This window comes from Harpia harpyja, chromosome 2, assembly GCF_026419915.1.
Source record: "Harpia harpyja isolate bHarHar1 chromosome 2, bHarHar1 primary haplotype, whole genome shotgun sequence".
In the NCBI taxonomy this organism is placed as follows: Eukaryota; Metazoa; Chordata; class Aves; order Accipitriformes; family Accipitridae; genus Harpia; species Harpia harpyja.
This window is the reverse complement of record NC_068941.1, coordinates 84,201,361-84,228,688: the sequence shown is the minus strand read 5'-3', so window position 1 is coordinate 84,228,688 and position 27,328 is coordinate 84,201,361. Positions and strand designations below refer to the sequence as shown.

The 27,328-nt window shown below is 49.8% G+C and overlaps 2 protein-coding genes across 5 annotated transcripts; one reads left to right on the top strand and one right to left on the bottom strand.

Annotated features, from left to right (window-relative positions):
• Nucleotides 1–1,004: 1,004 nt before the first annotated feature.
• On the bottom strand, nt 1,005–12,075 carry THNSL2 (threonine synthase like 2). Of its 4 annotated transcripts, none has more exons than XM_052780788.1 (9): nt 11,946–12,075; nt 8,979–9,206; nt 8,068–8,262; nt 7,658–7,810; nt 6,726–6,956; nt 5,707–5,855; nt 2,809–2,934; nt 1,712–1,851; nt 1,005–1,588 (listed from the first exon to the last, which is right to left on the bottom strand). In XM_052780788.1, exons 2-9 carry the CDS (start codon nt 9,199–9,201, stop codon nt 1,360–1,362), a joined length of 1,446 nt encoding a protein of 481 aa, XP_052636748.1. In that variant the 5' UTR covers nt 9,202–9,206; nt 11,946–12,075; the 3' UTR covers nt 1,005–1,359. The 4 variants fall into 4 exon arrangements, with proteins under 4 accessions (XP_052636748.1, XP_052636747.1, XP_052636746.1 ...); XM_052780787.1 differs by lacking the exon at nt 11,946–12,075 and adding an exon at nt 9,366–9,509; XM_052780786.1 differs by lacking the exon at nt 11,946–12,075 and adding an exon at nt 9,822–9,943 and having other exon boundaries at nt 1,006–1,588.
• A 9,175-nt stretch (nt 12,076–21,250) lies between these two features.
• FABP1 (fatty acid binding protein 1) lies at nt 21,251–25,175 on the top strand. The gene is made up of 4 exons (XM_052780784.1): nt 21,251–21,404; nt 22,360–22,532; nt 24,417–24,509; nt 25,043–25,175. The coding sequence occupies exons 1-4, from the start codon at nt 21,338–21,340 to the stop codon at nt 25,091–25,093; spliced, it is 384 nt and encodes a 127-aa protein (XP_052636744.1). The 5' UTR covers nt 21,251–21,337; the 3' UTR covers nt 25,094–25,175.
• The last annotated feature ends 2,153 nt before the right edge of the window (nt 25,176–27,328 follow it).

Sequence of the window (27,328 nt, the reverse complement as noted above, 5' to 3'; positions counted from 1 at the left end):
ACAAGGCTGCATTGCTGCTTAAATAAGAGGTATTTTGCTGGCCGCTTTGGCTCTTAAAGAGGGGTAAATGATGGCCTTGTGAAGCATCAGACCTTTCCTGGACCCCACCACCATTTTCCTCCCAGCTGCTCGATCCATGCAACTAGTAGAGCTGTTAGCATTAAAAACATCCAGCATCCAAGCGCTGTGGGGTTTTGCATCATTTTCAACTAAGCTGTTTCCCTCAACCCCGTTAATTAGGATGGGGCAGCCTCGGCCCCCACCTTGGAGGAGGCACGGGTCCCTCCTCTCCTGCAGGGTTTCGGTGGGATGGAAGGAGGCAGCGCGGGGCCGTCTGTGCCGGGGGGAGCGAGGAAAAGCCTGCCCAGGTGCCAGCAAGGTGGCTTGCAGCCCAGGCAAAGCTTCCCACCCTTCCCGCACATTCTGCAACATCCCATGCTGATTCACTTCACAGAATTTACTTTTACCCTGCTAAATGCCACTAAACCTTCAAATTAATCCTCCCATTACAGGACTTCCTTTGATGTCAAAGGGGGAATTTTTTTTGATGGCAAAGGGGGATTTTTCCCCCCTGGTGTAATTCCTATTTTTTTTTTTTCCCCCTTTTTAGGCACAAGAGATTCCTGCCAGATGCATGACTTGTGGAGGCAGCTCCCACACAAGGTATTTATATATTTATATGTATATGATGGGAACGTGGCATTGAAAGACCTGAAGTTTCAGGCAGAAGATAAGGGGAATTTCCCATTTCCTATTTGTTTCAGTGGAAGTTGCCCGGGAAGAGTCTGCAGCAGGACTAGGACCAAAAGCTGCAAGATACAGCACTGGAAAGTAGCTCCTTAAGATAAACATGTCCAGGGAAAACATCTGCTATTTAACACTATGACTGAGCAAGTTTTGATGCCTGGGAATGATCCCTGGCACTGCTTAAATTACAGGGATGGGTAAAGCAGATCCACTCCAGCCGTGCATATGTTTCTCACTGAGCATCTTGGGTGCTACTGGCACCGCTGGGCTGAACATCCCAGCACGGGGCCAGAATCGCTGGATAATGCTCAGGAAGCTGGTGCCTGTGGGTAGTGCTAAGGGAGCTTTCTGTAATAGCTAGTAATGATAGAACAGGTGGGTTTATTCAGGGTTTCAATCAGTTTTTATGAATTACTAGGAAAAAGAGGATACAATTGCAGAGCTCTTTACTGAAAATGTTATGAAATAGCCTATATAATTCAACAGCGAAGCGTGTTCTTGCTAATAACTCATTGCATGGAGAGCATAGGCTCCTCTCCCAACATAACACTGGGCTCTCCTGGGAATGCAGAATGAGCCCTGGGAAGCATCGGCCAGCTGTGCCCCAGTAGCTCAGGTCTGCGTGACTCCCTGCCCAGCAATCCCCCGCCGCCGTGCCATGGCTTTGATCTGCTCCCGGAGTGCCTGTGCCCAGTCCTGTCCCCGCTCCAGGGGAGTGGACCTGGTCTCCATCGCCCTTAAGGCAGTGATTTCAGGTGGGAGCTGGGGAACCAGGCCAGCTCGGAGCAGGGCATCCTGAAATTTGGCTGCGGAGGCTGGAGCTAAGCAACACCGGGGCATGCTGAAAAGGAAAGAAAAGCAAGAAAACTTTTGATGTAAGCGAGCCCTGAGCTGGAGGTGCTGCAGGAGCAAAGGGAGAATTGATGCTCTGGTCCCCGATGCTCCAGACCACAGCTTTCCTTACCTATTCGGCTGCGAGTAGTGGTAGTGAGCAGCCACAGCGGAGTGGGGACACAGCAGGTAGTGGTTTTCCTCCCAGCAGCGCTGCATGGCTCGCACGATGTCCTCGTCGGAGGCTGAGCATGAGCGTAGGGTCTCAGAGAGCTGCGGCCCCAGGGGAAACGTGTTGGTTTGCACAGGGTATCAGCACCCCATGGGTATCCAGCCGGGCTTGTGCCACGGGCAGTCGGCAAAGCAGTTGGAAATAGGGATGCTGGAGGATGGGGTTCCTTAGGGACTGAAGGAAAAGGGGTTGCTGCTGCAGCCAGGAGATGAGGCACTGCTGGAAAAGGCCGCAGGTCCGGGGTGCGAGCAAGGGGTTTCCATCCCCAGGTGCTGGGAGCGTGGGCGGAGAGGAGCTGAGATTCAGCCCCTCAGCTCTGCACTGCTATTTGCAGGCTCCAAGGGAGTTTCTGAGAGCTTGTAAAACCCACCCCAGTGTAATAGCTCTTCTTTCTTTTAATAATGCAATTTTTTAGTATTTATTTTGCTGCTGCGCAAGCAGGAGCAGGTGCCGGGCAAAGGATGCTCAGTGGGGGACAACGCGTGTTGGATGGGAAGAGGCAGGACTTTGCATCTGGTCCAAAGAGCCTCACAACTCATATGTTTATTTTTCTCTTGTACTTCTCTCAGCTTTCTGTTTGTGCTCCCATTTGGGACAACGATGAATTGCAGCACCGATCCCAGCAGACACACTCCCAAAGGGCACACTCGGTTTGTGCTGGCACCCGCTGCATAAAGCCTCGGTGCACAGCCGATGCCGGCACTGGAGTGGCCAAGGAAGGGGTGGTTGCATGTTCTACTTAAATAATTGTAGGCAGTTTTTAATCAGTTTTGCAAAGAAGAAAGAGGTTTCTATTAAAAAAAAAATAGTTAAAAAGGGGGTTTTAACATCTCCATGCGCACACACTGATATAAAACTCCTCTGGCCTCACACTTAAGTTTTTGGTTGGAAACTCTCCACTATGATTTTTTTGTTCTGAAAATGAGTTGAAAACAACTGGTAGCAGTAAATCTCCTTACACACGTATACACACAGCACTGCATGCGTGAGGAACTGACCTTTCTGTGCAAATCCTCCGGCAGCTTAAGGCTTTTCGACACTCTGAATCGCTCCATCAGCATTTTCGTCAGGCGGCTGTCGGAGCCCAAGAGCAGCCAGAGGATCCTCTCCATGTTGTAAGGCTCCTGGGATAACAAGGCAATAGGTGAGCAGCGAAAATTTGAGCATCTGTCTCAGGGGGAGAGCACCTGTGTGGATTCTCTGATGTCAAATTAGGGTTGAGGTCCTACTGCCACATTTGTCTTGGTGGAAGCTGGGGTGGGCTTTGTGTCTTCCCCCCACATACCTACATCCCAAGACAAGTCTTTGGGAACACGATGTCCTTCAGACCTCTGACCTGTCAGAGCAGTCTGGCAGTGACCATCGAATTAAAAAAACCCTAATGAAGGGATCACTGATAAATCGTGTGACCACATCTGTACAATCACCTTGAGGAACCCAGGCTAATAACACACTATGTATTTGAGAACCAGAAATATCCAGCTGTTTACTCGGTGTTGTAGATGCTGCTGTGAGTCACCCAGCTCCCGCGTGACTTAATGAGACACCCAGCTCCCTGCAGGGCTGACTGATAATCTTTATGAACGTATAAGGCACATATAGGGCCTGACTGGCCTGTATGGCTATGTAGCAATCGGCGTTGCAACACTGCAGCAAAACTTGGTGCAAGACCATACAGGAGGGTCCCAAACGAATTTCACTGCTCACTGTCTCATTCCTGCATGCTCACAAGCACCAGGAAATGTTCATCCAGGTGGTTTGGCCAAGATACTTTGTAGGAATGGACAGGACAAGGGGCACTGACTACAGAGTCCTCATCACATCTCCTGGGTTCAAGTCCTGGTCTTAGATGAGCTCTTTATATCTTTTAGGAGCTGACAGTGCCCGTGACCTTTTGTCTCTCCATCCTGTCCTACCTTGGTGAGTCATCAGGACTTATTCAGCCTTTCATGTCCTAATCTGGCTGGTTTATGGCCCAAGTCCTGTTCTTCATCTTCCCACCATCATCTCCCAGAGCCTCCAGCCTGTAATCTTCAGTCTAGTCTGGGTGTAGCCTGCCCTTTGCTTTAGGCTGTCCCCTGTTTTAGGCTGTCCTCTGCTTCCAAACCTGGCTGTCCTGAGAAACTACGTGTCAGCCTGCCTGGACTTCGATGACCTGCTACTGGAGGTGCCTCCAGCACCGTCCTCCTGACACCCCTTCTCCTGCCCTTCCTTCTGCTGCTCCCACATCCAGACCTTCCCCCTCACCCTCCATTTGTACCAGCCTTATGGTTTCCACTACAGGTCACTGCATTGGCACCAGTAAGTCAAACTGGGCCAGGACACTGGTGCAAGCACTGGCCTTGCCATTTAAGTTATTAGCCAGCTCTCTGGTCTGGTTTTGTCCTATGCCGCTAGAGTTGTCCAGGAGAACGTTGGGGGCCAGTTTGGAGGACAGGTCATGCTGGGCACTGTTCCCAAGGAAAGCTGTGGCGTGTGGACATGAGCTGCACGGTGCTTCCTGACCTCAGGGCCAGAGAACAGCCCCTGTTTGGCTTTAGGTGCTGCAAAGATGCAGCATCTGCTGTGATTCTCCTGGGATTGCTCCTTACAAGGCTCATCCACACTAGAATTTCTGCTTCACCTTCAACTCTTCAGTTAGTGTTTAACTGGAAAGTTTTCTCTGCTTTAGCTTAGTCTGCAGAAGAGGCAACCTAAAGAGGCTGTGAACTCTCCATCCTTGAAGGTTTCCAACCCCTGACTGGACAAAGCCCTGAGCAACCCGGTCTGACCTCAGGGCTGACCTTGCTTTGAGCAGGTCCCAACTACAGACCTCCTAAATTCCCCTCCAGCATGATTGATCTGTTGAGCTATGGAAATATTTGCATGGATGCTTCAGATATGAGCTGAACAATGATGTCCCGTGCAGCCATGGAGAGGGATGTGCAGAGGGATACAGCCATCCAGCTCCTCGGGAATCTCTGGACATCACCTTGCCTGGCTGCCTTCATTCATGATCCCCAAGTCTGGCACATGCTTAGGTGCCTCAGTGGACCACTGCTACTGAAGGGACACAGGACAAAAGAGGAGCCCAGCTACCCTTTGAGCTCTGAGGAGCCCAAAAAATTCATGCCTCGGAAGGAAAGTCAAGCTGCAGACCACAGCAGCCTGGTGATGGGGGCATAATGACTTACTGACTGCAAAGCATGGCAGTTCCTCTAGGCTCCCAGGTCCTCCTAATGTGTTTGAACAGCTTTTGGAAAATCCAGGTAGCTTAAGGCCACAGTGATCCAACACCAAGTATTTCACACTTTGGTCACTTGTTTGGAAGCAGATCCAATCCCTGTGGATCACAGGGTAGGTATGAAATGGGAGGTATTTGCTTCCAGGTGTTTGGTTTCTGTACCTTCATGACTTTTAATTTCTGAGGCCTTTGCCTGCCTGCTGAGACTTGTTTTGCTCTGAGCAAGCTGCAGATGGCCATAGATGAGGCATTTCTTCTGGACTTCCCTACCTTCTTCCTGGTCTCTTCTCTTGCTTTTGGTGGAGCCTTTCAGAAGCATCAACAAAACGCCTGAGACATGATGGGATTTATAATTTTCTAAGTAAGTGTCACATTTTGAGAAAACGTCCCTCTTGCCAACCTTGCACATAACGAAACCCCAGAAACCCAGCATTTAACAATGAAGATTACAAAGTCAAGCCCTGAAAAGCGAGGAGGAAGGTGTTTGATCTATCTCAGCTCAGCAGTCTGCAGCATAAATGCTCAATATGAGTCACACCTCTTAATGCATCACTGAGAGGCACTGCCAGTGGCAGAATTATGCTTTCATAAACCAGGTAGAACAGAGTACAAGGAAAAAAATTATAAAAATATCTATTTGGTATTTTCCCATTTTGGCCAATTCATTACATACCTGAATATCCATGGCTGATGCTAATGTAGCCTTCATACTCTCTGACAGTGAGAAATCTCCATGTTGAACAGTCCTATGAATGATGTCATTGCTGTTAACCACAGCAACAAGTTGAATCGGGAGACCCATTTTCTGGGCAATACAGCCAGCTAGAAAAAAAGTGAAAAAATACATGCATGCTTGATGAAGAAACATTCAAAGGAGATTTAGCGAAGAAGTCATTGTACAAATTGATTGAGCATACAGTTCAGAAGCAGACACAAGCGACATTCCCTAATGGACTCTGAGATACCTGTCTTTAATGTTTTGATAGAGCACCAGATTATAAAATCCAGGGATGCAATGCTCCACCTGCCATCGAACACTGACCCTTGGGTATCTCCACATTTAAAGATGGATGGGAAGGGGACCAAGAGGTCAGACAGCTGCTGTTCAAGCAAGAGAAATGAAACTTTTGGGCTCTTGCAGCTTATTTCTGCTGCCTCAGATGGGCAGCCTGGAAGTGCAGTGAATGCAATTGAGTACATTGAATCCTTTATTGCTTTCATAAGACAGTTGTATGCCTATTTTGGGATTGAGGCAATCAAGGACTCACATTTAGAAGGCCAGATTATGCAATTAAGAGTGGTTCTCTTGACTGCGCGCTACCATGCAAACCAGAGTAGGACCAGGCAGGACTCCACACCTCTGTTAATGTCTCACTTAGGAAACCAGAGCCACAGTATTTTCCCTCTTTTCTGGATCAAACACATTCTGCCCTCTTCTAATGTGCTCATCCTGAAGATAGCTACAGTCATCATCAAAGGGTGGTTTAGGATTTTCTGCATCTTGCAAATCATCAGTGACACCCGAATGAGTAATAGCCATACATGAGTAATAAAATATAAGTGGTTCTGAAGAAATCCTACCAGAGAGTGGGTGTTTTAATAAATAGAAATACCCAGTATCTGTAAAGTGCTTTTAGTCCATAGCTCACAGCACTCTCTCTTCCTTATCTAACCTATCTTTTTTCCCTTCACCTGTGATATTTCCTCCTCCTCCTGTTGGCACAACAATTTCTACCATTGGCAGTGGGGTGGTATCCAGGGATGGGGCGCACTGAAAGTAAGCATAGAAGTGGTGAGCAATCTGCACCATAATCCTAGACCAATTGACCGAATTCAAGCTCATCAGATTGTATTTTCTGGCAAAATCGACATCAGCGAACAGTTCCTTGATGGGCTCATCGATTTCATCGCTGTTCCCATGAGCTGTCAAAAGGAGAATGGAAAGATTAGATCTGCCAACATCAGCGCATCAGGCACAAGGTATTTCTGCTCAGAAATAGGGCCAGTCTCAAGCCCTGGGGTTTTCTGTGGCCAGGGCCGTCCTGAGCTGCCCATCTGCCTCAGGGGCTGTATGAGGTTGAGTAGCACCGCGTGGATGCCGGGAGGTTTCTGCAGACACTGCGCTCTGGGCTCTTGCTTATACCAAGTATATATTTGCCAGGAAGGCAAATGCCTGCATCCCCTCTGAGATGCCGAGGTGAGACCTGGCTGAGCAGAGGAGTCCATGGGACAGCTCAAGCATCCAGTGGTGATTCCGAACCGTGGGGACGGCACAGCGGTAGGGGATGGACCACCTGTGAAGGTGAGGGGACAGAGGGAAGGGGTGACTCTTGATCCTTTTAGTGCCGAGAAACGGTGCTGAATTCAGTGCAGCTAAACACCAACCGCCTGCATGGAGGCAGCTTTGATCTGTGGCCAGGAGAAAAGGAAGCCTTGAACCACTTGGTCATCAAATTGGGGATGTCTGCTACAGGCTCCTGTGAGCCAGATGTCTGGGCATGGTGACCATGACGGCAATGACCCGGCTGGCTGCAGCTGCTAAAGCAGCAGGCCCCTGAGACTTTTAGGGTCATGGTTTTGACACAGCAAGGCCATAAACTGGACAGACCAACAGCAGTGCCAACCAGCAAAGACGTGGACGTTGTCTTCAATGACAGTGGTCATCTGAAGTTCCTGTATCTGGGTGCAGAACCCCTTGGGCAGCACAACAAAGATGTCCATGTTCTTCTGCCCTCTCACACTTTCGATGGCCGAGCTCCCCGTGTCCCCAGAAGTCCCTGTTCCAAAGTGAGGGAGAACCAAAAAAAGCAAAAAATTGATGCGTCAGTCAAACATGCATCTCTGCAATTTAAGAAAAAGATGCAGAGATGCTCCATGAGATGTTTTTGTAGCCCCAGCATTGCCCGGAGATCACTCACTAGCCACCCACAAGGCAATACTACCCTGGGGTGTCAATGGGAAGGGCCATGGGATAATGGCCGTCAAGGTAAAGACCTGCCCAGAAATTTTGCCCCACACAAAGAGGCATACTCACCCACCAGAATAGTGACGTGCTGCTTTTTTTTCTCCAAGAAGTACTGTAAAAACTGTCCTGTGCAGGACAAGGACAGATCCTTAAATGCGTAAGTAACCCCGTGCCAGAGCTCCAAAACATTCAGCCCGTCTTTCAGCCTGGACAGATGGACGACGTCCTTGTGTCTGAACCTGCTGAAGGCCCTGTCAATCAGGTCTAGAGGGAAAGTGGTTAGAGGGGCTGTTAGATTGGGTAGAGGAGTATTTTTCTGACCCATGGTTTCCTGCATCTGTGTTCTTCGTGCTCCTGGGAAGCTTTCTGCACACCCAAAGACTCTCAGTTGCTGGAGATGTGACAGATATCCAACAAGTTATTCTTAGTTATGAGGAGTAAACCAGCCCAGCTTCATTGTGTTCGATAGCTCTAGGGCAAGTAACCCCAGAGGACATCCGACACAATCAGAGCAAACTGTGTTAAAACACAAAATACAGGAAAACCAAATTTTATCATAACATGCCGTTGAGACAGAGGTTGTAGCTGCCCTCTGGTGGAAGTGATAGCTCGTAAATGTTAAAAACATTAAAAATCAGATCTTGGAGAGAGCGGGGAGCAGCAGAAAGCTCTGGTGGGAGGGAAGGTCAGCAGAGCAGCAGGGTCCCCCAGCAAAAAGCAGGGCCATGGCATCAGCCATTGCTATTGCAGTCACCAGAATCCCTATTTGCACACAGGGGACACCTTTTCCAGGAGGTAACAAATACCAGTGGGGTGACAGAGGAGAATATGGTAGAGAAAGGAGCAGGCAATGGTGCAGCAGGCTCCATCCTCTGGCAGGGGTGTGAAGAGGATGGGGCAAAGGCAGGCAAATGCATCTGAACGCCCCAAAATCCTCGTGCATGCCCCTGCGAGCAGCTTTCTGCACGGTTGAGGCTCACCGTTGAGCATGCTCCGCGGGACCAGCTCAGCCGCGATGAAGAGGGAGCACAGCTCCTTCACCAGCTCCCGGTAGGGAAGGCGGCTCCACCTCCGAAGGGTGTCCCAGTCCAGCGAGGGGATGCGCTGGGGCATGAAGAGGCCCCCGTCGGGTGCGTAGCCGGAGAAGAGGGCTCCCTCGAAGTCGACGGCCCCTGCACCTCCCCGCGTGCTGACGTACTCCATGGGTGCTGGGGGAAGGCACCGCAGTCACTGCCAAGGCCCCAGAGCATCCCCCCTCCAGTGGGAAGAGCCCCGCATCCCAAGCTGACTCCCCCCAAAACTTCCCATGTGGACCGACAGCACTCCTCAGGGAAGAAAATGCCTCTTCCCCTGAAAAAAAATCTCACAGCGTGGGGAGCTAGAGCAGACAGAGCCGGCGGAGGACACGCAGCATTTTGCAGGCAGTGGAAACGCTGCCCGAGGTTTGCACCGAGGTGGCTGGAGCCTCCTCGTCCCGCTTTCCCTGCGCCCTTCCCACCCTGCCCCGGAGACACTTCTCAGCCTGAGCAAAAGCCCCGACAGCGCAGAAGTCACTGCGCAAGTACGTCATGTCCCCTGCAGGCTATTTGCAAAAGCTGGAGTTTAAAAATTAAAAAAAAAAAAAAAAACGCAAATAAATAAATATGTTTTTAGAGCAGGCTGATTTTGTTCAAAGGGGTTAAACTAAGGACAGGATTTAACTCAGTGTAGGAAAGGCTGAGCTAAATCCACCAGATTCATGCAAATCCCACAGAGCAGCCGCCGGCATTGCCGGGAGAGCCCCCTCTCACCCCGATCCCATGAACCCCCCCAGCCGTTCCCACCTCGGGCACTCCGGCCAACGGTGCAGCCCCTCGGCACGGCCACAGGCCTCCCGACCCCACGCAGAGGCAGGAAAGCGGCCAAGCAACTCCCTGCCACCACCGCCACTTGCAACCTGGCCACCCTTTGCACTTGTGCTCACGGAAAAATTCTCCCCGTTTGCCCTCGCTGCGGAGCAGCCGGAGGAGGCGGCCACCCTGCACCGAGCCTGGGAATAGGAATATGCGGGAAAGATAGAGCCGAGCTGCTCCTGGTTGTGCCGGGCATCGGGGCAAGGGGCAGCAGGCATGAGCTGCAGCTGGGGAGAAATCTAGTTAAATATTAGGAGACAGATTTTAACCGTGAGGGTGATCAAGGACGGGGCGTAGAGAGCTTCTTGTCTCCGGTATTACCGCAGAGAAACTCAAAATTCAACTGGGGAAGCACCGAGCCACCTGATTTAACTGTGAGGTTGGGCTTAAATTTGAGATTGAACCTGCTTAAAGCAGGGTTTGGGTCAGAAACCTCCAGAGGTCCCTTCCAACTAAAATCAGTCTGTAAATCAGCTGTGCAAAGCCAAGCGTTCAACCTGCGAGGCTGGGATGTCATAACAGCCCCGTCCCACCGATGGGGAAACTGAGGCACAGGAGGGAGAGGGGACATGCACGAGGCTGTGCAAAAAACCCTCAGTTCTCCTTTGCAGGGAAGGGCCGTGCATCCCTTTTCTTCCTTTTTAGTTTAATAAATAATAAGTGGTTTTTGAAGGGCAAGGTCAGCACAGGAGCTGCATGGACCCGGGGTGCAGCGCAGCGTGGGCTGCTGGACCGCGTGCAGGGACTTCAGCCCAGGAAGGCAAGGTGCAGGGGTACAAAGAATGGCTGATAACAGCCAGCCGTGAGTCAGGAAGCCCGTGTCTGCAGTAAGGGACACACAGCCTGCCAAAGCATCAGAGTCCGACCCAACACGCTTTGCCTCTCTAACTCTGGGGAGTAACTGGAGCCGTGAGAAAAGTCTCTGGTCCAGTTCTTGCCCTGAGCACTGATGTGGAAATGGGCTTTTCTACACCCAGCATCCAAAAAGGATCGTTTCTGCAAGCTCCTCAGTGGGAAGCAGAAGCTGAATTTCAGGCTCTGGGCAAAGTTGCCCGTGATTGTGTTGCTCAAGGTCAAACAGGGCAGCTGTAGCAGAGCAGGAAGCAAACAGCAGCTTTTTAATAATAGATCTGAGCTCACCCAGTGGGCCAGAGCACTGTTAATAGTCTCCATTTTCTGACGACCTCTAGGAAATCAGCTAGAAAGGGAGCTACTTATCTATAATTATAAAAATCTTATCACCCAACCAGCCTGCATCTCCCCACCATAGGGAGATCTCCGTGTTCAATGTTTCTCATTACATTGCAAAGATGAAGCCTGAGCCACCCAAACCTGCTGTGGCCCCAGGGTCCTCCCCATACCCACAGCCCCCGGGTCCTCAAGGCACATTGGCATGTAGTGGGGTGCTGACCCTGTAACGGGCATCTCTCCCCATCCCAGATGTGCATCCAGGTCCTTTCACAAGGTGCTGGAAAAAACACACAGCAGGGTTGGACCTTGTTCTTCAGGGATGCCTCAGGTTTAAATCAATGGTGAAACCTCCCCAGGGCCATCCCTAGAGTCACAGAAAGCCTCCAGGGTCACCTGGCCAGCTGAGGTGAGTGGCCGATGTCCCTGAAACAGAGCCTTAGCTCCCCATCATGCTCCAGTGGTAGCTGACACAAAAAAATTCAAGTAGCATCTCTGGACAAAACAGTGACATACTAGAAATAAAGAAAATACTAAAAGCTGCAGGATACACGATTTGCCTCCTCTACTCTAACCTCTCCCACAACGGTGTGCCAAGGTGAATTCAGGATTTTCCTTCCTTGCAGCAGTCTCTGCCCACGCAGAGGCAGAGCTCACTTTGAGCCCAGCTCAAATTTAGGCTAGAACGAGGACAGGATCAAATCCCCAGGAAAAGCTGCACAAGCTGGTAGTTTTTATTACCAATGTAATAATTTAATTTCACCAATGTGCAGCTGATCATCTCCACGAGGGTCACCCAGCACACCCCAATGGGACCTCACCTACTCCCACCACCATTAGACTTCATGCCTCTGGGCATTTACTTACCATATGTCTGATTCTTTTAATGTGTGCCTTAGCTGTGTGAGATGACTTCACTGATTCATCTAATTATTTTTTTTTCAGGTGAAGAGCTTACAATGAGATTGATGATCCCTTTAAGCATTACATCCCTCTGGGGTGCATGCAGGAACTCTGCAAAAAAATGGGTTATGCCAGGATACTTGCTGGGCTGCATTTGCAGACAGAAATAGCAGCAGGGCTGTTGCCAGCTTTATCTATGCCCTCGGCCTATCAGCAGTGATAGCCCTTGCTAATGAGGTCATCGTTTAATGCTGCGATGGCAGGGACAGCTTATGTGGCAGCCACAGGTGAGCACAGAACACAGGGCAAGCACCTGGGTCACGCACCAGGAGGACAGTGCCATTTATTGGGAGGGCTTTTCCCATGCTCGGCCCTGCAATTTCCATGCATTCCAGTTTAGAGTGCCATTTCGTTAATATTATTTTGAATTTTAAAAGAAAGGAGGGGAAGAGAGCGCCCATGCTCCTGCATGCCAGCCCATCAGGGCTCATCCACTGCAGCAACAGATCAAGAGCTGAAAAATGTAATAGCCTTTAATTAACCTGGTCTTACTCAGTACCTTTATATTCCTGCCGGGATTTGCACTTCCACTTTGGACCTTGTCTGTTCCTGAGCAGTTCATGCACTTTGGAGTCACATGTCAGAAACGAGCTGCAATTGCAAACCCCAGCTAAGGCTGCTGTCGGACTTTACCAGCTTTTTTTTGTACTGCGTCAGTTTTCATCCCTCCAGACAGAATTTCCTCAGCCTCCCCACCCACCAAAGGCATCCCAAAGTGTGGCGAGGCCTGAGGAAGCAGAAGGGCACATACAGCAGCGAGAAGCCAATTTTTTCCCTGCACAAGCCCCCCCCAAAATTTCAGGTCTCACCCCAGAGCGTTGCAGCACCCGAAGGAAAGCACCGCAACGCTCTCAGCTTCATCTTTGCTGAGCAGCTTTCTATCCTCTCCTATAACGAGCCCCTCTATATGTCCCAAGCACAAGCAAGGCGTTGGGTTTGGGTCCCCTTTCCGTCTCCCCCCACCCCAGCAGAGCATCCCCGGGCCCAGGAGCTGGGGACCCCCGCGAGTCCCCGTGTCACTAGATGGCGGCAGTGCCTTGCGCCCACGGAGGAGATGCACGAAGGCTGCAGCCTGGGGGATGCCTTGCTCTGCTCGCACCCAGCCTTTCCCACTTTCCCACTGGTCCCTCCACCTTTCGGGCCACGGAAACCCAGCCATCCCACTGGGATTTCAAGGAAGAGCCGGGAAATATTTCTCCAAAGAGTTCCATTTTGGAGGCTAGGAAGAGGAGGCACGGGCGATGTCCTGCGCTGGGAGGTCGGGCTGTGAAGCTGGGTGGCCTGAGCCGACGCAAGAGCTCGTCGAGGTGGGAAGGGGGTTCACCCCATCTTCTCCCTGAGATCCGTCCTGGGGCTTTATCACCCTCCTTCCAGCAGGGTCTCTCCTCCCCTGGGGGTCTCTGGAGCCTACCCCCAGGGACAGACTCAGAAAGGGGTACGTGGAAAGACCCCAACTCGCAACCAGGCCCAGAGCACGCCAAGTTTAATAAAACAGCATCACAGAAGCCTAAGCAGCACAAAAATCTCCCCATATGTCCCAGTCCTGTCTCTGTCTGCAAGCTCTCTGGCATCTGAAAACCATGTACAAACAAAAGCTTTCAGAGCTGTAAGTGACCCAAGCAACGCCAGGCAGGTCCAGTAAGCAAGTGATAAGGACGTTTGGGGTTTTGCAATGTCATTTACTACCCCATACAGAGTACGTCCCGGTGGGAAGCGTGTTATGTTGCCTGAGAAAAAATATATAAGCTTGTTGCTGGGGGTTGTTGAGGATGTTCTGTGTCCCCTGCCCTCTCATGCACAGAAGTATGAACTTTGGCAGAGAAAACGGGGAGATTCCTGGTAAAAACTGTAAGGTTTTGGCCAGAAATCAAACTATTTCAGTTCTGCCTTTCTTAGAGGCAGACCCACACGTTGCTGAGGTTTGGAGATCCATAGCAGGAACGGGGCTAGGAAAGTTTGCAGAGAATGTCTGCAGTTGCACAGGCAAACGTGCACCCAGAATCATTTGTTTGAGCCTCATGTCATGGAGATACAAGGCAAAAATGTACAACTATAAACGAATTAAAGTGCAAGAAGCTGCCCCTCTGTTACGGCAAATGTAGCTCTTTTCTCCTCTTTCTAAATCTGATATAAGTTGCCAGTATCTCAGCTGACATGAGGTAGGACTTCCACGTGGGACACATCTTCTCACCTACAAATGTGCACACACACACTTTTCCACCTCCACCTCTGGTGATTTTGCAGGGCAAGGAGCTGCCAGGGCATTGGCTCTTTCCCCACGGCTGGGTGCGATGCTCTTTCCTCACTGCGACGTGTTTCACAACAAGCTCAAGGACATCCATGTTGTGGTTTGGGACTTGTAGACCAAAGTGCAGGACCCACTCGTAAAGGCAGAGCAGAAAGGAAGTGCGAGGATGGGATTGTGCAATGCTGGCTCCCGCGGTGGGACGTTGAAGATGCTATTACCTGGAGAGCGTTGTGCAATCTGGTCCTAATATGCCAAAGTTTACATTAAACCCCAGGGCCGAATTTTATCTCAAAATCTGCAGACCCATAGGATATGGGCTCTGGGACCACCCGCTAGGGACACGACAAGGAAGATGCTGTGGAGGCTGAGCAGTTACAGCATGTTTGCTTCATCAGCTTCTCCAGGTGACTTCGGGAAAGTCAGTCAGTTTCTGTGTGCTCCATTATGTGCAAAATGGGGATACCTGTGCTCAGGGAGGTGCTTTAACTATAGCAAACACGGCAGCAGCGCCAAGTGGGACATGCACGGTGGCAGTCCTGGGCTTTGTCCACAGCTCTGGCCTTGCTGGCACCACGGTGATTTCCCATAGAGCATCTCCCTGGTGCTCCATGGTGAACCTGGTGAAAACTCAGGTGCTCTCAGACCCCATGCAACCTCTCTGCCCTTCTTGCAGCAGTGTCCTGCCTCAGCACTAAGCCTCTGGTTGGTGCATAGCTCTTGTGTCATTGCTTTCCCCAGCCAAGAAGCACCATCTGCTAGGGAAAGTCTTGGGGTCTTTTGTTTGGACTTTCCTTTCTTTTAAACAGAAACTGTGGTTATATATTTGGCTCAGAGAGAGACAGGAACGGTGGTCTTTGGCACAGCGCATCTGCACATTCACTCTGGAGTGGTGAAGATACCAGGGTGATGATCACCCCGGAGCATGAGGCTCCCTCCACTAGATATCATGGGTGTGGGACACCAAGTCAATTGCTTTGACAGTGACACTACATTTATGAAAAGCCATTTCAGGGAACGGGACATTCGTATAGTGCATGTGTGTGGTGAGATGGGTTGCACATCAGGACTCACGTGCAAACAGTAGGGCACGTAGATGTACAGGCTCCTCCTCATGTCTATATGGGCCTGAGAAGCTCTGCTTGACTAATTAGCTGCAACCCACTGTGAGCAGTCATTAAGTGAGCGGCTGTGCTTGATAAATCAGGATAGAGGAGAGCACAGGCCAGCTGGAGAAGTGAGCACAGGCCCACAGTGACAGCCAGGTGTCCCTCCAGGACTGGAGCTCATCTGACCATCTGTAGGCTCTTGGAGGCTGCTGCTCTTTGCATCTCAACATGCAAGTCTCCACTTGGTCAGACCAAGGTTTATTTATCCCCACTGTGTCTCAGGGGCTCTTCATGCGCCCGGATCAGATGGAGACATCTGCACTGCAGACGTGTGGTGGGGTGAGATGAAACACATTTGCATTGGTTAAATGTTCATTGGCTCTGCTTTGGGGAACTCTTCCAGACCTTCCTTACTCAAGAACATTAACTGCTAACGGCTCCATTTCTTTCCCAACATTTTCTTTCCGTGCCCTGGCACAAACTAGCTCCATAAGCAACAAGCACCATCTTCAGTCCTTGTCCCCTGACTCCATAAGCTGGGCGGTGGGATGGAGGACACCTTCATCCCACCAAAGTCCAAGCTGCAGGGACAACACATGCCCTCTGAGGGGCTGAGCTGGGGTCCACGTGCCCGGAGAGAGGCAACAGCACTACACCGCAGATGTTTGAGGCAAGAGGGTGGGAGGCAAGTGGCAGAGCCAGCAGCTTTATTCCTGCTGTAAAGCAAGACCCCGAAAGCAAAGGCCAGCTCTTCTGTAAGCTGTGCTCCTCAGGTGATCATAGGCAAGCAAAGCTAAGGCAGCGATAGGTCTCATGCTATCAGTTAAACTGCTGCCTTGCCCTTGCAGAAGCAACATTGAGCCTTTGCTCCCTTTGGGACCTTTGTAAAAAAGATGACAAGGGCTGAGGGCTGGCCTTTGCTGAATTTTGGCATTAATGAAAAGCTTTATCAAGCAGCAGCACTCTGTACAAGCTGCCGCTTTCGGCAGTCTTATCAAGGCTCTGATAATGGCATATCTAATCTAAACCAATATGAACCGGTGCTTGCATGTCTACGGCTTGGAAGTTACAGCTTGGAGGCAGCCAGCACCCAGGAGACTGCCACAGCTGTTTTAAAAAGAGAAAAATGTGGGAAAGGTGCCGTATTTCATCTCAGTGCTGTCTTGGTAATGCAGCACAATGAAAACTTGGTGGAAACCAAGGGGGACAGAGAGTTGACAGTGGCAGCAGCATCTTTTCCCATCCCATCCAACCTTTTGAAGCAATGCAGTCATGTGGCCTGCTGAAGAAACCTTTGTTCCTCAAGGTTAAAGATAATCAGACCAAAGATGTGAAAACTGGGCAGCAGACCAAGCTCCCAGGTACAAGCAGAGCAGAAATAGGGATCACCCAAGCAATAATATGGGTTGAGAATGAGGGAAGCCCACCTGGGGATCTGTGATTGGCAAGTTTGTGTCCAAGCTCTTCAAAAAATGGCTAGGGGTTTTGGGGTGTCCAGCTGGACCTGCATTAGAGAAATACATGACTGAATCAGCAAAAGCCCTGGCTTGTAGCCTTTCACATTTGGGCTAAGAAAATTTCAGCGTAGAGCCCAGTCCCAGATTCCCAAAGCACTGAGGTGAAACCAAAGGCTTCACAAAGTCTGGGGAGTCATTGGTGGGATAGATAAGAAGAGCAAGAGAGATAGAGGAGAGGTGCATGAAGACATTCCCAGACCTCCACAAGGCTGCCAAGCACCCCATCCTGGGCTAGAATGAAGTGCCTCTCACCACACAGCGCTCCAGCTGTAAAGTCCCTTTCATAGTTCAGAGCTTAAATAAGAGCTCTAATTCAAACTGGAGGAGGCAGGGAAGGATTTTTGCTGCAGGAGCCCTGAGACTCAAAATCCTGTTCCCCACCATAATGTCCAAATCGTCAAGAAGAAGTGCACGTAGGAGGGTGGTTTCCCAGTGCCCTGGCAGACACTGAGTAAAAGTGGGAGCTGGAACTGGGAATCCCAGGGAAGGGTTGAGGGAAGGTGATAACAGCCTGCAACTGCTCCACAGGCAGCTACAGAGATGACAGGGCCAAACTCTTTTTGATTACGGCAGATGTTACAACATGAGGCACTGGCCACAAATTGCACTTTGGGAGGTTTGGGTTGAGCACCTCTTCTTCAAGAGGTGGGTGGTGCAGCCCCAGGATGGGTACCCAGAGAGGCAGAGGAGGTGGTTTTTGAGGTTTTGCCAAAGCCACGGCTGAGCTGATCTGGTGTTGGTGATGGTCTTGCTTGGAGCAGGAGGGTGAACCAGAGACCTTCAGAGGTCCCTCCCAAAGCGGCATTTCTCTGATTCATCACCTTGGGACACAGAGCATTCGGATACCTCCATGGCTAGGAGAGACCTGAGAAGATTTCCGTGTCCATATCTTCGATCCAGGTGCGAAAAGCAGAAATGAGACACTTGGTCCTTTTTTTTCTGAAAAGCTTCTAAGATCCTACGCTTTATTTTCAAAGCAACTTAAACACAAAAGTACCCGCTGGCTTCCCACAAGACAGGGCTTCCTCAATAGTTTTTGAAAATGATCCATGCCTTTTCCTCTTTCTACAAACCAGGTCCAGGTTTTAGGATATGGATTTAGTCTTAATCAAATGGTCAGTTGACTTGGCCTTGTGTTAATGTAAATCAGGTGCATTTTCTTGGCCCTGGAAAGCTAAAATGATGTCACGTTTTAAAAGATCCTGTATTCTGGTGGGGAGATGCACAAGTATTCTGAACTTTGCTATTGAGATTAAGTTTATCTCCCCTGCTGTTTGCTCAGCAGGCCTGGCTAGATAATAATTACCCTGGCCAAATTTCATTCAGTAAAGGTTTCTTCTTTTTTTATAAGAACTTCTGCATTTCTTTACTAGGGGAAATAAAAGCACACAAGTCTGACAGAACACTTGCAGACAAAACAAAGAGGTTTTATTTTTGATCATTAATCAAAAATCAGTTGGTTGCATTCCAAACTTGCCAGCAGTGATCCATAGTCCACATTTATCCAACACACCGAAGCTGGGTACATGGATATTTTATATCTATCCACAATAAGTAGAAGAGGAGCGGATACCTGCAGAAAACAACTTGGGTCCCAAATGGGGTGAATTCTCTCATGAGTTGCCCATTTCTGCCAACTACTCAAACAATTTCTGCCCAATTACCAAGAGAGTCCTGAATAATTATATCCCCCTTTTAACATTTGATGGGTGACATCCAGACCTTAGGAGCCTGGCCTGCCCAGAGGGAGTTCTCACCCAGTTTCTGGTGGTTTTCTAAGTGGTTTAGCTCCAGATTAGGCATGATAACCATTTAAAAGTCTGTGGTACAAAACCTGGTGGGCTTTTCCAAATCCTGTCTTAGGGTCAGGTCTCATTAGCTTGGTAGTTGTATCTCCTTTCAAGCTGGAATGGGTCTCCCAGGGAGATTGTGAACCTGGGAAGTCTGTGGTGGCTGAGATGTCAGGCTTCCTCAGGGGCTGGGGAAAATAAGGTGCTCCTTCAAGCACCTAAGATTGGTTTCATCTTGGATAATATGAAACATTTACAAATGCCCTAGGCATGTAGGCTTCATTTGGAGAGGCTGGAGGGGGATAGGCAGCCCTGGGACACTACTCATGACGTGTTTCTCCTACTTCTCTCCTTCGGCTTACCTCAATATCAGCTCAGAGGTACTCATGACACTGGACGTGGCTGAGGTTACCTGAGAAAGGTCTCTCCCTACTGACTTAGTGGTTACCCCTTCTCCCTAGCCTGCATGTGGAAATGGGTGACAACAGGGCATCCCCCCCAGCAGTGGGATGTGGTCAGATGTGGCCAGTCTGGGAGTGCATCTCGCTGAAAAACGAATGGAAACCACAACTCCAGGCTGCTCCGGTTGATGATGGTGGGGCAAAAATGAGCCGTGCAGAGCTGGAGCTTTCCCATGGTGATCACCCCACAGTGCATTGGGAGTGCTGGGCTCCAAAATGAGTCAGATGATAGAAAAATATTCAGGTGTTTTTTCAAGTCTGAATCTCTCTCCCCACTGTGCAAAGAGAGGGGATCTGAAATGCCTGGAGGAGCTGCTGGAGGTCCAGGGCATGAATGCGTGGGAGGCACACGTGTGCTTCCAGGAGGCCCGTGGCTGGAGGACATTGCCTGGTGGGAGGCAGGGAACTGCCAGCTCCGGCTGCTGCCAGGACCCGGCCGGAGTGGTCAGTCACCACTGTCCCCATGAAGAAGACACTGAAAAGGGACATGTGGCAGCACGGCCTCGTGTGACCCCGAGGTATTCACCTGGGACGGGGGAAAAATGAAATGCAATTCCTAAGGTCATGTCATTCCTGTTGGGAAGCGGGGGATAAAAGGGAAAAAAGCTGAAAAGCTGTTTGTTTGGAGAAATTGCTGAATCAGCCCACCCCCCATGAGTGCTCTCTGAACCTGCCTGACGCCCTCCATGGTGCGGAGGGGCGATGTCCCCTATGGACATCCCCCCCCCCAGTCAACTTCACCTACCACCCACCCCACCGGCAGAGTTTTTCCCTCTCCTGCCTTGTCAGGCAGACACTGTCTGTACTAATTAACCAGAAACTGAGGCTAAATCTAGCCCGGGCAGCGTCACTGCGCACCACTGCAGCACAGAGCGTGGAGGAGGGCGGCAGCCCCGGGCTGAGCCTGCAGGAGCGGGACAGTCGGCTGCAGAGGGCTCTGACACCATCTCCAGATTGGAAGGAGACAGGGGTTTTTTCATGCTCATCCATGATTTCACTTAAAAAAAGCCAAAGATGCTATGAGAAGGCAGAATGGAAGGATTGCAAAGAGGAGAAGGCATGTGAGTGAAAAAGGGGAAAATCCCTGAGCTGGTGACTTTGGGAGGCAGGAGGAATTCATTGGGGCAGAGGATGAGATGGGAGCAAGAAGGTGAGACTGGGAGTCCAGACCCAGAGGGTGGATGCTCAGATGCCGTGCAGCAACTCGGGATGCTCAGCCAAGGGGACCACACTGGGAGAGGAGCCCAGCCCCGAGTCCTGCTTTGGAGGGAGGAATTGGGCTCAGCTTGGAGGCTGCCGCTGGCCCTAATTCTGACGTGGCATTTGGGAGAAATGCAGCTCTGAGGGCTGGGATGCTCCTTCAGTACACGAGTGACTGTGGCTCCTCTGGGGAAAGGAGAGGAAAGGGGGTTTTAGTGGTGGCTCCTGGCAATAGCCTTGCTAGATGACTAATGGCACTGGTCCATCTATCCACACGAAACCCCTTTCTTGGAGGCAAGGTCATAGTGATGGAGTCTGAATTAAACTGCAGTCTTCAGCATGGGCCAATTCAAGCCCAGGATTTCATTTTGAGTCGTGTTTTCTCCTTAGGGGACAATGATGATTTTGTGACTACCGCTACATCTGGGTTACACCAAAACCCACCATTACAGAGGACCGCTAGGCATCTGAAGGAATGAGCAAGTTAGTGTCTGCCAGCGTACAGTCACTACTCTTCATGCCAATGCTAAAGACCCAGCGTGCACATATCAGTGAATAGAAACCCCACCGGTGTCAGCTCCAGGGGACACCATAATCTTTCACTGCTTTCTCCTCTTCCAGGTGTGCACTTCCAGACTGCAAGCTGATTAGATGATTTGGCTCGTTCCTCTGATAATTGATCTCTTTGCACAATTTTTTTTAATAATTGTTTATGGATGCCACGTTGCTACCTCCATAAAATGGGTTTACGGAATTTTCCCTGCCCCCACGTTGTAAATCGAGGTCTGTAAAATGTAGAGCAATTTATCACTGACCATTGCCCAGTTTTATGTTAATGTTTGAACATGGCCATAAAAGAATTACATCATCTTACCTCTGACCAACTTTTAAGGCAAAAGGACCTTATAAAACCAAGCTCTGCTTACCAGCAAGGCACCTTCTCTTGTGTTGGGAGCACAGAGAGCTTTTCCATCATGAGCTTCACTGGAAAGTATGAACTCCAGTCCCAGGAAAATTTTGAGCCTTTTATGAAAGCCCTTGGTAAGTGCCTGCATGAGCTATGTGCTGCTTTGCCTCTGCAGATCCCACTGATATTTGGGAATCTACCTGTGCTGATGATGTAGATTGAAAACATCTCTCAGATTTCCTATTTCTGTCTGTGATCGTGCAATTGTTGGGGTTTTTTAAATGTATGTGCGTGGAGATGTGATCTCAAAATAGAAGAGAAAGCATCTCTCTGGCTGGTGGCTGGAGGTCAGGAGATGCTGGGTGAAATTTTATGGCTTGCAGGAAAATGGTCCCAGCAAGCTCTGCAGCCACAGGCCAGCACAACAGAGTGCTGCACACACGTGATAAGCCAGCAGGACCTTGGTGGCTTAGGGCAGCTATAGATCTGCTCCGTCAGGCTGTGAAAGTCGATGGCGAGCAGGACATCGCTCAGCCCACCGTGCTGCTGCTTAGCAATGCTACAAAGCCCCAGATTCCACCATTTGTCGGAAAAATAGTTGGGGTTGTTTAAATGCTTAATGATGAATGTGGCTAGCTAGATTTCCGCCCATGTCCATGCCAGGGAAGGTGCTCCTGCAGAGATTCAGGAGGCTTTGCACTAATTCTGCACAGTTATGTGCTGGAGGGGCTCTACCTGTCAGATCAGCTTCAGGCTTCGAGAGAAGACTTCAGTGAGCTGGTTCTGAGGGAGCCTGAATCTCATAAAAAAACCCACTTGGTTCCCCCATTCTGCCTCGATTTATTCCGTTTTCTCTGCTTGCCTCTCAGTGAAGGAAAGAAAACAGGATTTTTTCTTTCCAATTGATGCTTAGCCAGGGAGGTAGCTGTTCTGCTCCCAGCCAGGTCAGTGAGACAAGGGAGATGTTTCCACACTGGAATAGAAATCCTCCCAGCTGTGGGTCCCCAAATCCTGCTACATTCATTCAGCAGTAGCAACCTGCCCACCAATGGCTCCAAGGTCCACCTAATGTCTCTTGTTCCCGGGCAGGGCTTCCCGATGATCAGATCCAGAAGGGCAAGGACATCAAGAGCATCTCAGAAATTGTGCAGGATGGAAAAAAGTTCAAGATTACTGTGACCACTGGCTCCAAAGTGCTGCACAACGAGTTTGTCATCGGGGAGGAGTGTGAGATGGAGATGCTGACAGGAGAGAAAGTCAAGGTGAGTGATCAGCTCCTCCTCTGCCAGGGCTGCAGGGGCTCAGGGATATTAAATTTCCTTTCCAGCCATTCCCTCTGTACTTGAGCAAAGGGAATGACGAGACCACGGGTGTTAATCTGACACAGGGAAAAGACCTGGGTAATTCCCCAGCCTGGTTCTGTCTATCAGAGTTTGCATGCATGATTTAGTATAATGGGAAGGGGCTAATTGCTGAAACCAAGTCTGTAGATGTGACACCCGCTGCCCTGCAGGTCCTCAGCAAGTCTCTTAGGGACACATTTCTGAAAATGACAGTCCATTTCTGAGCCACCTTCCTGAGAAACTCAGAGCCTGAGACTCTGAAGTTCCCACCTCCCCTCTTCGCTTTTATAAAACAAGCTCCCCAACCAGCACTTCTGCAGATGAAGCCTTGCATTTCTAAAGCTATTTTAATAACCAGTTTGGGAAACACTGGAAGCCAGTGTTTTAATAGCCCATTTGGAAAAGGGGGATAAAGATGCTTTGATAAGTTTTTCTGACAGCAAAAGGTCTGAAAGATTTGAGATGGAAAAGGGTTGACTTTCTGTCATGTTGCAACATGAAACATACTCCCACCTTTGTTTTGTTGACTTAAAGGTAGTGCAGGAAAGTCAGCCAATGAATCCTAAACCAATAAATCTCTCCTTTTAAGTCCCAGCGGCTGTTAGCTTCTCTGCTAGCCTTTTCCACTGCTTCTGTTTGCACTGGGTGAGATGATTTGGCAAGGTGAGGATCCATCACCCTTCAAATTGGGTCAGCTCCCGTTCCTGGACATTAGTTTCCAATGGTTCATGAAATGTCAAGACAGCGCCACGGGCAAATATTGCCTCTCACCTCTACCTTGGGAGAAGATAATACTGCAGGGACTTTTGAAAGCAGGAGGGATGATCACCCAGTGAATTGGGCTATTAGAGCCACACCAGCTATGTCATGATTTCCAGCATCACTGAATTCCCTTGCACATAAACTAGGGGGAAATGGCTGTTAGAAGAGTTTTACCCTCCATAAAGTAGCAACTCAAGGGCAGATGAACATGTCTTCTAGCTGGACAGACAGATGAACAGAAATGGTTTTTGCTGCGTTATTTATTTGAGTAATTTCTATGATCAGTGATAGTTGCCCTGGGGATGCCGGTGCTGTCTGTAGCCTCTGGGGGCAGAGACTCAGCAGATGTGCCTGTCCCTCTGAGAGCTTTCCAGCCACAAATGAGTTTCTGAAAGCTCCTTAAATAGTTTCCCACCTTGACTAAGACTCCCCCCAGCCCCATACTGTCACCCAGCTCCCCGTCACCCCACCCCAAAGGAGGTTGCTGCAGCAATATGCAATAGGTGGGGGGTGGAGAGGAGGTGACATGGAATGTCCTGGCCCAGCTCAGGTGGCTCTGCAGTCCTCTCCTTGGAGGCGTGCAGCTCCCCTTCGTTTGGGTGCTGCATGAGGAGCTGCCCCAAGGAGCATCAGGGCTGCATGGAGGCACCAGCATTGGCAGGGTGAAGAGCCTTCCTTCTTCTTCCTCGAAACTCATGTGTTGGTGTGATGCCAAGGGATGCCAAGGATCCCTGCTCTGGCATCTAACAGTGTGGGAGCCGTGAGTCAGTCTCAATCTGAAGGGGAGAGAATTAGGTACGGCAGCAAAATCACATCCCTGGAGAGGCCAAAGTAAACATCCATACACTTGTGTTGTAGTCACCACCACCACAACCCTCTCTCCTCCTCCTCCCAGGAAAGCCAAAATCACTAGGGGAGCAGCTTACTCCAAACAGCTTGCAGAGGGGATGGTGGCAACTCAGTACAGAAGGGGAAGGACAGAATGCAAGGGTTGAGATGGTCTCCAGCAATAACATGAATGCTTCTTTCTCCTCCTACCAGGCTGTTGTTCAGATGGAGGGTAACAACAGACTGGTCGCAAACCTGAAGGGGCTGAAATCTGTCACTGAACTCAACGGAGACACCATCACCAATGTAAGTGTAGAAGAGAAGGGCAATGGCCAGAGTAATGGTGCATACAGCTGCCTTCAGCGGCCTGGCCCTAGAAAGCCTACAGAGATGCTGGGGAACTTTGGGAGGTGCTGGAGATGAGCACATGCTGGCACTCAGGCTCTGCAGCCAAAGTTGATCAGTTGGCCAGGCACTGAAGGCAGTTTTTCATTATAGTCCGATCTAAAATGTACTCTTTTAGACCCCAGTAGGCATTGCTGATCAAAGTTTCATGTAATAAAGGCATGTTCTCACCCACCCAGCAGTATAGGTATGTATGTGTCTGGGCTTGGCACTTTTAAAGAGAGAGGTGCAGCAGACTGATCCCAGTTGAGGGATGCCAGATTATCCCTACCTGCTTTGGGATATTCATGAAGAAATCCAAAGCTTTAATAATTCAGTTTATAGGAGATAGACTGGGGACCAGTCTTGTTTTGATTTGCAAGACCAGATCCTTTCCAAGTAGAGTTTGGAGCCAAGCACCATGAAAAGCTAACACTCTCCATTTTGTTTTTCAGACACTGACCATGGGAGACCTCACCTACAAGAGAATCAGCAAGAGAATCTAGAAACCCTGCACACGCCAATCATTTTACTGTGTAAAATGTGTCCATTAAAGTAAAATTTATATTAAAGGCCTCTTCATTATCATCAACCTCTTCCCTGTTGCTATAAAGAGACGCAAGCCTTCAAAACTCATGCAAGCCCTCGTAGAAACTGGGCAACAGGCTGAGCCCGAGCTGTGCTCATGTCAGTGAATGGAGCCGGGCTAGGGCACAGGCTCAGAGCCATTAAGTGACCCTCTGAGATGTGCTCCATGCCGATGAGTGTTCTTCCAGCCCTTTCCTGGGGAGAGGTGTCAGGACCCTGCTGGGAATGTCCCGGTGGGTTGTGCACCCATGGCTGCCCTGGCTGGGTGGGTGGAGGAGCACTGGGCAGGGAAAGGGCTCTGTTCCCTTTCCTTACACACATGGCCAAAGTGACCACAAAGGGACTGGCAGGGCCAAAGGAAGGGGTGGTTTAGGTGGGCTCAAGGAAATGTCAGCGATCCTGCCCGGAAAGCTGCCTTGGGGAAGCGACCAGCACGGGGGCAGTTCGGGTGTCCCAACTGCCATCTTCATCCTCACACCTCTGCAACAGGATCCAGCCCTACAGGCTTTGGCCACACCATCCTCACCCCCTCCCCATTCCTTCCCACCAGCAGGAGGGCCCCAGACAGCCTTCAGACTTGTCCAGTGTGTGTTTCACCCCAAACCACACCTGATAAATTGGGTTGAACTGGAATTGAACACTTCTCCCAGGGTGAAATACAGGTTTTTTTCCTGGCGGGAGATGGGTGCTGGTTGTTCACAGTGCAGATACAGAAGGAGCACCAAAGTCATCTCCCACACTCTTGCTTGGCACTGCAGGCTGGATGGAGATGTGGTTTGCTGATGAACACAGGAGAGGAAACCCTTCTTAGCTGCCTTTTCCAAGCCCTGTGCTTTGATGACAATTGGGAATCGTCACTGGGAAATTGGTATATGGCTGGTGCGATATACCTAGCTGGGATGATGTTCTTACAACTGCTCAAAGCTGACCAGGATGTTAGGAAAACACCACAAGTGCTTTCTCACCTCCTCCTGCAACCCCAGCATGTGCCACTAAAGGACCAATTTGTCCTCACGTGCATCTCTCCCATGACTCCTCTCTCCTCAGGGAAGGTTTCGATGTTACAGGTCAACATTGATCCTCATGCTGAGAATTGAACCAATATGGATTGTCACACTGGGCATCAGATGGGCACCTCATGGACAAATGCAAGGGCTTAGCTCAACAGCGCCTAAAAAGCAGATGTTGGCCTCCAGTGAACTCATCTTAGACCTGGAGAAACATCAGCAAAATCACTGAGAAATGTCAAAGAGGAAAAGCCCTGGGTTTGTTTTCTTGCTATTCTGCTGAGGAGCAGGTAGGGCAGTCTTGAACAAACCGTTCCTTTTCATCTTTTGGCTGCCACTGAAGGTCTGGAGCAAACCAGTTGGATTTTTAGGTGGGCAGAAAGCAAAGCCTGTTTTTTATCTAGAAATCCTTAGCCACTGCTTTTAGACTTTTCCTTAGCAACGCTGGCTGCCCACTGGCAGCTAATCCATGGACTATCCCTTTTTTGCTCAGTGTAAAATTGATTAAGCACCTGTCTAAGCTGAAAGACAGGTGCTGAAAGGCATCAGAGCCCCCAACTCACCTTGAAGGTGATCAAAGATGGATCCCCCTCCCTGGAAACCACTTGTTCAGTTAGAGCAATCCACACAGCCAGTGTACCACACCAGTGCAACTGGCTTCTGGCACGGACTCATCTGATGTCCATCTGCTGCCATCACTGCAGACGTTTTCTGATTTTTAACTAAGGAGACTAATTTACCGTAATTAATTTATCCTGATGTAGGAATTCCACTTAGTCTCGCTTGCAAAGCACCCACAGTTTGATGTTGCACCAGTGTCAGCTGCAGAATCATTTTTCATCGGTTTTTCATCAGAAAAACACCACTTTACACAAAACACCATCTGTGGGTCTTACTCAGTTTGCACTCAATGCCCACAGGCATATGTGACACTTTTTGGAACCAGCTTCCTACTTCTACCATCCCTTGGTCAACCACCCGTGGACATCACTGGAAAGAAATGATGTCATCACAAGGAAGTGATGGGAAAAAGAACACTTAGGAAAGAATCAATTAAAATTTAACCAAGGACTTCAGGATCAGGACTTGTGTAGAGAGAAACAGGCTTCCAATAATAATGTAAATAATTTTATAATGGGGGGGGGG

What these genes read in the sequence shown, in the direction of transcription:
- THNSL2 (XM_052780788.1), bottom strand. Translation starts at nt 9,201, where the DNA reads ATGGAGTACGTCAGCACGCGGGGAGGTGCAGGGGCCGTCGACTTCGAG. An exon ending in CCCGCGGAGCATGCTCAACG is followed by an intron (nt 8,263 to 8,978) that starts GTGAGCCTCAAC and finishes CTTTCCCTCTAG; the next exon opens with ACCTGATTGACAGGGCCTTC. An exon ending in CAACGTCCACGTCTTTGCTG is followed by an intron (nt 6,957 to 7,657) that starts GTTGGCACTGCT and finishes TCCTTTTGACAG; the next exon opens with CTCATGGGAACAGCGATGAA.
- FABP1 (XM_052780784.1), top strand. Translation starts at nt 21,338, where the DNA reads ATGAGCTTCACTGGAAAGTATGAACTCCAGTCCCAGGAAAATTTTGAG. An exon ending in GCCTTTTATGAAAGCCCTTG is followed by an intron (nt 21,405 to 22,359) that starts GTAAGTGCCTGC and finishes GTTCCCGGGCAG; the next exon opens with GGCTTCCCGATGATCAGATC. An exon ending in ACGGAGACACCATCACCAAT is followed by an intron (nt 24,510 to 25,042) that starts GTAAGTGTAGAA and finishes TTTGTTTTTCAG; the next exon opens with ACACTGACCATGGGAGACCT.